This window comes from Poeciliopsis prolifica, unplaced genomic scaffold, assembly GCF_027474105.1.
Source record: "Poeciliopsis prolifica strain line A6 unplaced genomic scaffold, Auburn_PproV2 SCAFFOLD092, whole genome shotgun sequence".
NCBI lineage: Eukaryota > Metazoa > Chordata > Actinopteri > Cyprinodontiformes > Poeciliidae > Poeciliopsis > Poeciliopsis prolifica.
Window position 1 is genome coordinate 610,331 of NW_026562467.1, and position 12,857 is coordinate 623,187.

The 12,857-nt window shown below is 46.9% G+C and overlaps 2 protein-coding genes across 2 annotated transcripts in view; both read right to left on the reverse strand.

Moving 5' to 3' along the window:
* The window catches only part of LOC129353523 (gamma-aminobutyric acid type B receptor subunit 1-like), a 100,587-nt gene extending 94,585 nt beyond the window's left edge, over nt 1–6,002 (reverse strand). Inside the window, 2 exon segments of the mRNA XM_055022876.1 lie at nt 2,644–2,730; nt 5,504–6,002. Of these exon segments, the coding sequence (XP_054878851.1) occupies nt 2,644–2,730; nt 5,504–5,591 (175 nt within the window). The 5' untranslated portion in view covers nt 5,592–6,002.
* A 1,441-nt stretch (nt 6,003–7,443) lies between these two features.
* LOC129353519 (SH3 domain-binding protein 5-like) lies at nt 7,444–12,784 on the reverse strand. The gene is given in 7 exon segments (XM_055022871.1): nt 7,444–8,174; nt 8,414–8,587; nt 9,614–9,681; nt 9,684–9,777; nt 10,922–11,050; nt 11,311–11,373; nt 11,682–12,784. Coding segments are annotated over 7 exon segments (1,254 nt in total). The 5' UTR covers nt 11,919–12,784; the 3' UTR covers nt 7,444–7,685.
* Nucleotides 12,785–12,857: the final 73 nt, after the last annotated feature.

Consider the following 12,857-nt stretch of genomic DNA (forward strand, 5'->3'; position numbering starts at 1 on the left):
GGAAGAGACAGCATGAGGGACAGGAAGAGACAGCATGAGGAACAGGAAGAGACAGCATGAAGGACAGGAAGAGACAGCATGAGGAACAGGAACACAGCATGAGGAACAGGAAGAGACAGCATGAGGAACAGGAAGAGACAGCATGAGGGACAGGAAGAGACAGCATGAGGGACAGGAGGACAGCACGAGAAACAGGAAGACACAGCATGAGGAACAGGAAGACACAGCATGAGGAACAGGAAGACACAGCATGAGGAACAGGAAGACACAGCATGAGGAACAGGAAGACAGCATGAGGGACAGGAAGAGACAGCATGAGGAACAGGAAGAGTCAGCATGAGGAACAGGAAGAGACAGCATGAGGAACAGGAAGAGACAGCATGAGGGACAGTAAGAGACAGGATGAGGAACAGGAAGAGACAGCATGAGGGACAGGAAGAGTCAGCATGAGGAACAGGAAGAGACAGCATGAGGAACAGGAAGACACAGCATGAGGAACAGGAAGAGACAGCATGAGGAACAGGAAGAGACAGCATGAGGGACAGGAAGAGTCAGCATGAGGAACAGGAAGAGACAGCATGAGGAACAGGAAGAGACAAGATGAGAAACAGGAAGAGACAGCATGAGGGACAGGAAGAGACAGCATGAGGAACAGGAAGAGACAGCATGAGGGACAGGAAGAGACAGCATGAGGAACAGGAAGAGACAGCATGAGGAACAGTAAGAGACAGCATGAAGAACAGGAAGAGACAGCATGAGGGACAGGAAGAGACAGCATGAGGAACAGGAAGAGACAGCATGAGGGACAGGAAGAGACAGCATGAGGAACAGGAAGAGACAGCATGAGGGACAGGAAGAGACAGCATGAGGAACAGGAAGAGACAGCATGAGGAACAGGAAGAGACAGCATGAGGAACAGGAAGAGACAGCATGAGGAACAGTAAGAGACAGCATGAGGAACAGGAAGAGTCAGCATGAGGAACAGGAAGAGACAGCATGAGGAACAGGAAGAGACAGCATGAGGGACAGGAAGAGACAGCATGAGGAACAGGAAGAGACAGCATGAGGGACAGGAAGAGACAGCATGAGGAACAGGAAGAGACAGCATGAGGGACAGGAAGAGACAGCATGAGGAACAGGAAGAGACAGCATCAGGAACAGGAAGAGACAGCATGAGGAACAGTAAGAGACAGCATGAGGAACAGGAAGAGTCAGCATGAGGAACAGGAAGAGACAGCATGAGGAACAGGAAGAGACAGCATGAGGAACAGGAAGAGACAGCATGAGGAACAGGAAGAGACAGCATGAGGGACAGGAAGAGACAGCATGAGAAACAGGAAGAGACAGCAGGAGGGACAGGAAGAGATAGCATGAGGAACAGGAAGAGACAGCATGAGGACAGGAAGAGACAGCATGAGGAACAGGAAGAGACAGCATGAGAAACAGGAAGAGACAGCATGAGAAACAGGAAGAGACAGCATGAGGGACAGGAAGAGACAGCATGAGGAACAGGAAGAGACAGCATGAGGAACAGGAAGAGACAGCATGAGGAACAGGAAGAGTCAGCATGAGGAACAGGAAGAGTCAGCATGAGGAACAGGAAGAGACAGCATGAGGGACAGGAAGAGACAGCATGAGGGACAGGAAGAGACAGCATGAGGGACAGGAAGAGACAGCATGAGGAACAGGAAGAGACAGCATGAGGAACAGGAAGAGACAGCATGAGGAACAGGAAGAGACAGCATGAGGAACAGTAAGAGACAGCATGAAGAACAGGAAGAGACAGCATGAGGAACAGAAAGAGACAGCATGAAGAACAGGAAGAGACAGCATGAGGAACAGAAAGAGACAGCATGAAGAACAGGAAGAGACAGCATGAGGGACAGGAAGAGACAGCATGAGGAACAGGAAGAGACAGCATGAGGGACAGGAAGAGACAGCATGAGGAACAGGAAGAGACAGCATCAGGAACAGGAAGAGACAGCATCAGGAACAGGAAGAGACAGCATGAGGGACAGGAAGAGACAGCATGAGGAACAGGAAGAGACAGCAGGAGGGACAGGAAGAGACATCTGTCTTCAGGTAGACACGTCTCAGATACTCCAGCTGTTTTGGTTTGAGCTTCACTGCACAGATTCCAGTGCTTCACTCAGGAATCTGCTGTCCGTTAAAGACTCACTGCACACACACTCTGTCACACACACACTCTGTCACACACACACTGCACACACACTCTGTCACACACACTCTGTCACACACACACACTCTGTCACACACACACTGCACACACACTCCGTCACACACACACTCTGTCACACACACACTCTGTCACACACACACACTCCGTCACACACACACACACACACTCTGTCACACACACACTCTGTCACACACACACACTCTGTCACACACACACTCCATCACACACACACACTCTGTCACACACACACTCCATCACACACACACTCTGTCACACACTCCGTCACACACACACTATCTGTCACACACACACACTCCGTCACACACACACACACTCCGTCACACACACACTCTGTCACACACTCCGTCACACACACACACTCCGTCACACACTCCGTCACACACACACTCCGTCACACACTCCGTCACACACACTCCACTTACCTCCCGCTGATGAATTATGCATGGGCACAACGAGCGCTGGGAGAGCGCAGAGGATAATCAGAAACAATATCGGCGCCATTTCTGGATCTGGAAGAAAGAAAGTTTAAGAATGAGGAAGTAGGAAAGAAAGACAAACTGGACATTTTCCATCTTTACTGTAACTCTGCTGCTCTCAGCGTCTCACTCTCTCTGTTCCCAGGGATCAATGTGGCCACGCAATGTTTCCAGGAATATTGTTCCATATTCAAGGTAAATTCATGAATTAGTTGATTGGCTTCTGCGACTGAATCCATGAGGAAAACTTCACATTATGACATATTAGACCAATTATTTTATGATACATTACATGCATTAAATTAGATTGATATGAAGTTTCTTCCTTCATTTTTATGTCTGTCTGTAATCTCATGAGATTATCTCTTAAACTCATGAGATTTTCAGGGATAATCTGAATAATTCAACTGCAGCCAAAACATCTAGTTGGCTTATTTATTTAGTTCAAACATATTCATAATTCAAATTCCAGGGTATATATTTAGGTAACCTTTTAATAATGAGGAAGGCAGAAACATGAACCTGCCTCTTTTCTTTATGTCTCACTTCTTACACATTATTATTTATTTAAAAACAATAATAAAATAAAAAGAACATTTAAAAAAACAAAGTATGGAACCAAATAATTTCCCTCCATATTTGTGACGCAGCTGAGCTTTTACTGAAAGGTTTTCTGATGCATTTATGTTAAAAACTGTTTATTTACACCTGGAGGCCCCATAAGCCCCGCCCACCGTCATGACGTCATGACCCAATCCTTCACATTCACATCGCAGGGAATTGGAGTTTTATTCATTAAAATGAGAATCTTTCCTCTTCCTCCAGTCAGAAGGGTTCTGATCCGGTCGGTTCTGTTCTGAAACCTGCAGCTGCAGAACTTCAGCAAACCTTTCAGTCCAAACGCAATTTATTGAAACTGAGACTAAAAACTCCAGCTTTTAGTCTGGAGTTTAACAATAAACTATTATTCATCTGATTTTTGAAAGCATTTTTATTTGTTGGTTTTAATTGATTTTGGTGAAAGATGAAAATATTTCCTTTAAATCAAGTTTGAATTTTTTGACCTGTGACTCATTTATGCTTGGAAAGTTTTTCTAAATGAAAAATGAGCTTTAATTCATGTAAAGAGCTCAGCAGAACATTTCATTGATGTTCTGACTTGAAACCATCTGGATTTCTTTGCTGTTAGTTTCAGGCTTTAATACTTACAATCAATATTTTTCTCAGTGTTAAATTTCTTCATTGTCGTTGGGAAACATTGAAATGCTGCTAAATGTTATGTGAACAATTTGATCTGAACTCAATGTTGGTGCATTAAGGAAACATGTAATTTAATGAAAATAATCCTCCAGAACAATCAAACTGGCTCTGAAGTACAATTTAAATAAACGACTCTGTGTTCTGGTCGGTCCTAAATGATGGAGGATAAACTTCTGCTCATCTCCTGAGTTGAATATTTGATGCCTGAGTGGTTCATAGGTCAGAGTTCAGCTGCTTAACAAACCAAATCATGGATAGAAGCTTGTCGATAAAACCACTAACGTCTGAGGAGGTTTTTTAAAAACGACTAAAAGATTTTGTAGAATATTTCAGCTGATCTGCTGGTTCTGATTTATTTCTTTTCTGGACTTTTGTCTCATCTTTATTCTGGTTCAATTGTTGCATGTGTGGATTATTAATCCAAACATTATTAATGGTTATGGATGCTGTTTCAAAAACCAAAATATTCCCTGAACTCTGACCCCAGGACTTCCTGATGCAGAGAGACGGAGGAAGTTCATCGTGATCCCACAGTCTTCAGTCAGAGGCTTCTTCAGATTGGTTACAAACCTGACTGCTACTGGAGGTTCTTCTTCCCCGCAGCATCAGGAGCCACAGCCGTGTTTTAAAGACACTTGAGTTAGGATCTAAAATCCATTCGGGATAATAGAAGATTTTTAATTTGAATTAAATTGAGAAAGGCAGGGAGGCTGGTACTGCAAGCGGAGCAGGGCTGGTTCTGATGCCAGAACTAAACATGTCGTTTAGAGAAGCAATGGGTCCTGATCCAGAACCCTGTGGGACACCACAACTGACTGAAACCACCTGAAGTATAGAAACATTTTATGGTCTGTAATCTCAGCTTAGAACAAGATCAATAAAATCTCCAGAAACACTTGAACAGATCTGAGAAAATTCTGAGGAAGGTGGAGTAACTGGGTTTGGATCAGAACTTTTGTTCTTAATGACAGGGTGAATGGCAGTTGGTTCTTCATCTCCTTCCTAGAGAGAACCGGATGAGCCAACTGAAGGAAGTCCCGATGGAAAGCAGATCGAACCGGTTCGGCTCGGTCCATCAGGACGGCGGGGGGATCCCAGCCAGCGCCTCGGAACCAGCGCAGGCCTGACAGACGGAGCCCCACCGCCCAGCAGCGGGCTGCCGGCCCGAAGCTGCCGATCCGGTCGGTTTCAGCGCCGCGGACAGCGTCACCCCGCAGCTCCACGCAGAGACCCGCAAAATGCTGCATTTCGTGCGTGGCTGAGCGTGAGCCGCGGGTCACGGCGCGGCTCCCGGCGGTTCCTGTTCAGGGAGTCCGGGCGGCCTGCAGGGGAAGCCGAACCTCCCGCCGCCTGGGCGGCCGCTCGCTGGGAAACCTGACCCAGAATGTCACCGTCTAATCTCTGGAACAACGCGAGCGTCGTTCCAGCTCGGGCCTGGCGGCTCCATCGGATATGCACGCTGCCTTCCGCAGTCACAGCCACATCCGCCCGGATCCGCTGCAGCCGCAGTGGATCTGGACCGGAAAGCCGAACCTCGGGTACTTACTGTCGGTTCGATGGCTCCCAGTCCAGGCCAGTCCTCCCAGTGAGTCGGAATAGTGGGCAGAAAGGTGCATCCTCCTCGCGCTCTGCATGGCTCTGTTATTATGGCTTTGCAGTAAATGAGCGAGCAGCTCCGCGCGTAAACAGCGCTGGTCCGGGTTATTTCCAAGTATTGCAAAGAGATGACAAGAAGGGGGGGGGGGGGGAATCCACACACACTCACACACACACACGCTCACACACAAATACAGATACACAAACGCATCCACAGAAACGACGAGCAGCGATTCAGCACTCCCCTCCTCCTCTCTACAATCTGGAGCTCATGGCGACGTCATGATGGAGACGCACCGTGCGTAAAAGCTCCCGCACGTATTTATCTGACTGTTTCTGAAACCTGAGCAGGGGACGGACTGCGCCCAGCCCGGCAGGAAGCAGCTCCTGATGGAGCCACGAAGCGCTTCGGATGGAGGATCATTGCGCAGATTCCGCCCCGCTGCGTTGCGCTGCGCCGCCGCAGACATGGCGCCGCTGCTTTGACGCTTTAAGCCGAAAAGCTCCTCGGAGCTTAAACGACAGAAGCGTCGCTCAGGTTTCTGCTCATCCGCCCTGCGCGCCATCAGCCTCACATCAAACACCTGCGGGGTCGCGAACAGCGCCGAGTCATTTCAGAACCTTTTCTTCAACATAAGGAAACATTTCAATTCAAATGGAGTTAAACTCTGATGTCATCTGAATCCTGCTTCCACTTAAAGAACCCATCTCATTCTGGAAAGGTATCAGTCAGGAGCAGGGGGTTTATTAACCAGCAGTAGACCGCCGGGAGCGGACTGACCCTGCGGGGCTTCCGTACAGACCTCTGCAGCCGTCACTGCTGTTTTCATTCCTGCTCAGAGCTACAGATTCTTACAATCTCATATTTTTTTTTATTTTGTGCACAAATTCATATTTTATACCATTTTTTAAAATTATCCTGATTAGTTGACTATTTCCAATATGCTATTTTAATTTATATTTTATAACAATGTACAATTAGAGGGACAATAAAGAATATTTCTATTCTTTAATAGAAAAATAATTTTTACAATAATTCTGTTAAAACTGAAGTTCACCAGTCAGCTCTAAACAGAACTGAGTTTGAATCTGTCAACATGATTGAATATTAAACGGATTGGACCGTCACATCTGTTATGAATCGGTTTTATATTAAACTGAATTGGTTTTAGTTCATATTCTCCACATTTCTGGACAAAAACAACCAATGAAACACAGTGGTGGCAGCATTATGCTGTGGGATGACTTTTTCTAAACCAGAATTTTGCGATGTAGAATGAACATCAGGGCTGTAATGCATAGAACCCACATTGTGTATTTTTTGTGTTTGTCTGCAGTTTGAATCTTAAACTGTTCACATCGTTTCTTCAAATCCAGATTGATAAAAACACATTCAGGAGTCAAAGATGAGATTTATTGATGCATAAATCAGGAAGCAGAGTCACATTTACAGATGATCATCATCAAACACATTTAAATATTCTCCATCTGAATAATTACAAACATTTACAGGTTGTTCCACTTCAATTTTTTAGACGTTTCAGTCGTCAAATAAAAACTTTTGTCTGGAACATAAAGTTCGATTAGTTGGAACCAGAAGCGTTAAAGTGTCAAGGCACACATCAAGTCACAACAGGAGCTTCTTTTGTTTGTAAGGCAAACAAAAATCCATGTAAACAATATTTTAAATAACACAAATCTGACTTCACATCATTTAAATAAAAGGTTGATTCTAAAACCTGGACCGGAATCTCAGGACCGATCAAAACACGCTCCTGCAGCTGCAGACAGAACCAAGCCTTTCAGTCCAGTGCCAGGCTCTGCCGGGTCCGGGTGACCCGGTTAGCTTTCGGCCTGCCAGGACTCGGAGGACACGGTGCTCCACAGGTCCGACCGGACCGCTGGACCGGACCGCACTGGACCGGACCAGAATCTGGGAAAATAAAACAAACAGGGATTGTAAGGTTCTGATGGTTTCGTCATGCTAGACCATCTGAAAGGTTCTGCTGTAGTGTTTCTACTGAGGCTGCCGGGTAAACCGGGTTCTACTGAGGCTGCAGGGTTAATCGGGTCGGTTAAAGCTCGTTCTGGTTTGTTTCCATCCCGGTCCCGGCTCCTGATCTAGTCCCGGCTCACAGACTGAAGCTGCGGTGGTGCTGCTTGGAGAAGTTCTGCTGGCGCTCCCTGGCGCCGCTCGGTGCCGCAGGGTCCCGTGTCCTGGCCCGGTCCCGCTCCGCCTCGTCTCCAGTCATGCTGCCCACGTCGCTCAGGTCGCCCAGGTCGCCCAGGTGCTCCACCGAGTCGTACTTCTCCAAGTCCGAGGCGATGGTCTGCAGGCTGAAGACGGACAGCGAGTCGGACCCGGCCCGCTCCCGCTCCGCCAGGTCCAAGCCGCCATCCAGACGCTCCTTGGCGGCGGCTCCGCAGGCCGCGTCGTCCTCCAGGACGCGGGCCTCGGACTCGGCGCCGACGGGGGCTGCGGGTGGGCAGTCGGTCGGGTCGCGACCCCTCTGGGCGTGGATCTGTTCACTGATCTGCTCCAGGTTCCTCAGAGCGACGGAGTAACGAGTCTTCACCTTGGAGACGTTGTGCTCCAGCTGTAGGACCTTCGTCTTATGATCCTGACCACACACACACACACACACACACACACACACACACACACACACACACAGAAACACACACACACACACACATACACACACACACACACACAGAAACACCCCACACACACAGAAACACACACACACACACACACAGTTCAAACAGTTTTAATGGATCAGCTCCAGTGTGAACCCGTCACCAGGCGCTGATGACCGTGTGTGTTCTCGGTCTCAGAACCCACTCCGGCCCGCTGTACCTCCAGGATGTGGTTGAGTTGGGACTTGAGCTCGAAGTAGGGCTTGGACTTGACGATGACCCGCTTCAGGGACTTCTGCAGGGTCTGGACCCGGGCCTCGGCCTCCTGGCAGGCGTGTGTGACGCGCATGTGTTCCCGCTCGCTGCGGATCCGTTCCTCCTCGGCTTCGTTCACCTGCAGGACAAACGGAGAACAACCGAACGAGTTCTGCTGAAGTTAAAGATGAAATAAAAGTCCAAATCAACCTTTTATTGCAAATAAAATGTATAATTTCTTATTAAGGGATCTATTTTGTGATTCTGTGCAAATTGTGATATTTTCATATAAATACTGCAATTTTTGGCCTACAACTGTCTCAGTGCTGCCCTCTTTGGGTTGAACGGTGGTATTGCCGTCCAGCCCTGGTCCAGGAACGCCCCCTGGTGGAGAGGCAGGAGTAAGACCAGCGCTATGCTGGACCTTCCTGACCACAGGCAGAACCCGCTGCTCACTCAGCTGCAGGGATTGATGCCTCACGTCAGAGAAGTCACTCGATTTGTTGCTTAAAAAGTCCAAGTGTCTGAAATCTTGCTCAATGTATCGACAATCACTGAGATTGCTTCGTCCCTCATGACGTTCCCCATTCGTCTCTACACTTAGCCACGCCCCTGCAACTTGTGGCTCCGCCCACTATGGTGGGATTTTTCTACATTTGTCTGGGGGCGGGGCTATCCCGTCACACTGGTCTAATAAATCCAGAACTGAATTTTGCCTCCGTGTTTCAGTCATTTATATCTAATTTATGAAACAGATTCTGCTCAGTATTTACACTCAAATATTTAAAGCAATTATTTCTGTTATTGAATCGTTTTAATGGAAAACAAGATTCATCTCAATCAGATCAACAAAAAATGTCATTTGAACAGAATGTGAGGATCATCAAAGCGGCACAGCGTGGAGGTTCTGGTTCTGCTTCTCTCCACTCTTCCTCCAGACTCTGGGATCAACGGAGCGGTTCTGGTCCTGGTCACCCCAGGTGAGATGCTGTCGACATGTTTCCACCAGGTTCTGGTTCTGACCGTCCAGCAGACGCTCGGACGGTCTGATCCGACGACCCGGGAAGCTGCAGCCGTTTTTCGCATCGCTCCGGGTTTGATGTTCTGAGACCGGCAGGGCGCTGGCTGCGTGTGTGTGTGTGTGTGTTGGTGTGTGTGTGTTTACCTTGGAGGTGGCGTGGTTGAGCATCTCCTGCCAGGTGGGGTCCAGCGTGTTCTTGCCGTCAGCCATCAGCCCTGCTCCGCCACGTAAACCATCTCCCTGGCAGCCGTGTGCATGGAAACGGCGCGCTCATAACTCAGCGCCGCCTTCTGCGTCTCCTGCTGCGCCTGAGGGAAGCAGGAAGTTCAACCAACGCTCCCTCACCGACCTTTGAGATGTCTATGCTAGGTGTTGCTATGACGTTATACTGTGGAGCCTTACCATGAACACAAAACAGAAACACTTCATACTGTTTAAGTTGTTTTTTTTAAAGGCAGAAAAAGCATACTACCACTACTGCTGAATAATCTTCACCCTGATAAATGATATTCTGCATATTTTACATGAAAATTCACCTGCATTATTTATTAACTTTACATGTTTGGCCAAAAGTCTGAAGAGCCAGAGGAGATTCTGCCGAGCAGCAGGTTGATCTGCTGAGCTCAATCAGAGGCGAAACGATCAATCAGCAGATCCCATCAATCTTCTCAGAGGTCTGAAAATAATCCACTCTTCTGAGAGACGGATCAAAAAATGTAAGAAATGACAAACTAGAGGATTGTTTTAGTTTATTCAGTAGTTTTCCTTTATGTTCCATAGCAACACAAGTTTGTTTCACTGGTTTTATTCAAGGTTTATCAATACAATAAGATTGGAACATTGAAGGTGGATCGTGACCTTTTATCACCTGACTCAGTAAAAACATTTTAAAATTAAAACCAACAGGTAAGGAGTGGATACTCTCATGTCAAATAATTACAATAAAAGACAATTTCTCTTCACCAGAGTCGTGGATGAATCCATTTGTACCAGAACAGATCAAACACCAAACTGGAACGTCTCCAGAACCTCTGACATCTTTTAGCGCAAATGTCCGACTTCAAGACCTCAACATAGTTTTCAGATCGTAAATTAATGCATTTTGAATTATTTTTCCCTGCAAATTTACGACAAATTAATTTCTCCAACATTCTAGCCTATGATGCTCCTGCTCCTTCAGACTGATGTATGTATTTTCAAACATCATTTCAATATGAACGGTTGGACTCTGCAGACAGCAGTAAAAGGTCTGGAGATCCCAGCAGGCCGGCTGGCCTGATTCTGGGAGACAGCAGCACTTTGCTAACACCCCCCCCCCCCCCCCCCCCATACTCCCCGCATACTCCCCCCCCCCGCACCACACACACACACACACTCTCTCTCACACACACACACTCTCTCTCTCACACACACACACACACACAGTTTGAGACGAGGTGTATTGATCCGTACCTCCTTAGCGAGGCGGCGGGCTTCGTAGTACGGCCTGGCTTTCTCGATGCAGCCGCCGAGCTGAGAGCTCTGGGCGTTCAGCTTCCTGGCAGACTCAGTGAGGATCTTTCTGTACGCTGACCTGGCATCCTTCAGGGTTCATACAGGAAAATAATGGATCACATCAGATTCATCTGCCTTGGAAGCGCAGATCAGGTTTCACACAGAAGGACCAGCCAGATATGAACATTTACAGATTTTATTCTTTAAATTTGGAACTATAAACACACATTTATCAGACTAACTTTAATAGATAAACATTTGATAATTGTATTTGTGCGTTAAACCTATAATTAATAAAGAGTGCCATCTGAAGCTGAATCTTCTGATGACTGATCTTCTCCACTTACATCCAGCTCCAGCTCCAGTTTGTTGATTTCTGCGCTGGCTTCGTTTAGATGCTCCAGCTCCTCCTGTGAAAAAGCAAACAAAAAATCATCAACTGCAAGAGCAAACCAACATGTTTACCTCTGGGATTAACAATGACGGCTAATCTGAAACTGAAAGCTGGAGGAGCTCTGCAACAAAGATGATTACTTCTGACAGACAGTGGGATTATCACAGATTATTATGATTTATAATGAAGAACAAAGCACTCTTAAATAATTAATCAGCTACGTCTGAATCGCCCCTCATCTAAAGTAATCCAGTGATCATGTATCTGCCATACTTAATACGGTAAAGAGCTGCCAACAGCAACAACAGAGGCCGGTGGTCTCACCTGAATCCGGGGGTCCAGCTCCTCCTCATAGGGGCTGTGCAGCTGCTCTCCGCCGCCTCTGTCACTGTCGCCTTCGTCACAGGCGTCTCTGATCGCATTTTCTACTTTTGTCCCGCTCAGTTTGGTAGCATTCGAGTCCAAATCCTCCCCCTCACCGCCGGGAATAACCTCCCTCCAGCCCCCCGCATCCGACTCCCCGGAGCCGGCGGGGCTTTCTCGCAAGTCGCCTGGTTCCATCCCAGGCCCGAGATAGACGGGGGCTTTAGCTTGATTTATCCCGGCGAGAAGCACCTTCCGCCCAGCAGCGACCGAGGAAGAAGCGGTAGGAGATCAGAAAATAATCCAAGAGAGAGAGGAGTTTGAAGCCATTTTTATTCTGCACAGAAACCCGAACCCGCAATTAGCCTAGCCTAGCATACTCTGTACAGATAGCCGCTCCAATTAGCCTAGCCTAGCATACTCTGTACAGATAGCCGCTCCAATTAGCCTAGCATAGCCTAGCCTAGCCTGTATAGAACCAGTAGCATAAATTAGCCTAGCCTGTCAAATGCTAATTCCGCCGCTAACAGTTTTCTGCGAACACAGAGAACCAACAGCTGCTGTTCGGTAAACCATGTGGATGTTTAATCGATAAAACAAACTTTTTTACCGCCACTTTCCTCCATCGCTAAACTCGAGCTAGACCAGCTAGCCGCCCCGTTCCCACACCATCATCACAGATGAAGTGAAACGTTCAGAGCTGACTGCGCTTGACCCACGACAGCCACCGTAGACACAACTGCGGCAGTTTCTCTTCAACATCCAATGGCAGTAAATGTTTTAAAACTCACGATCCACATTAATAGTATCTTCAATTTTTATTATTTCAATATAAATATACTTTGGTTGATTGTTTAATCGTGTGTAAGTTGGTTATATCCCCCTTTCAACCAAATCACAGCATCATTATCCAAACTTATTTTATGATCTTTGTTGGGTTTTCTTTGGAGGTCTGAAGTTCCAGTTCCATTTTTAATTAGTAAAATGTAAAAGAATAAAACGTTATATTTGAGACTTCTAAACATAGAGATTTTTATAGTCTCTGTTTGCAAAGAAATGCAAGATTAAAAATGATCCACAGTTTGCATAGATATGAGCTCTAACATGAGACGATTCATAGATTATAACTGAGAAAAA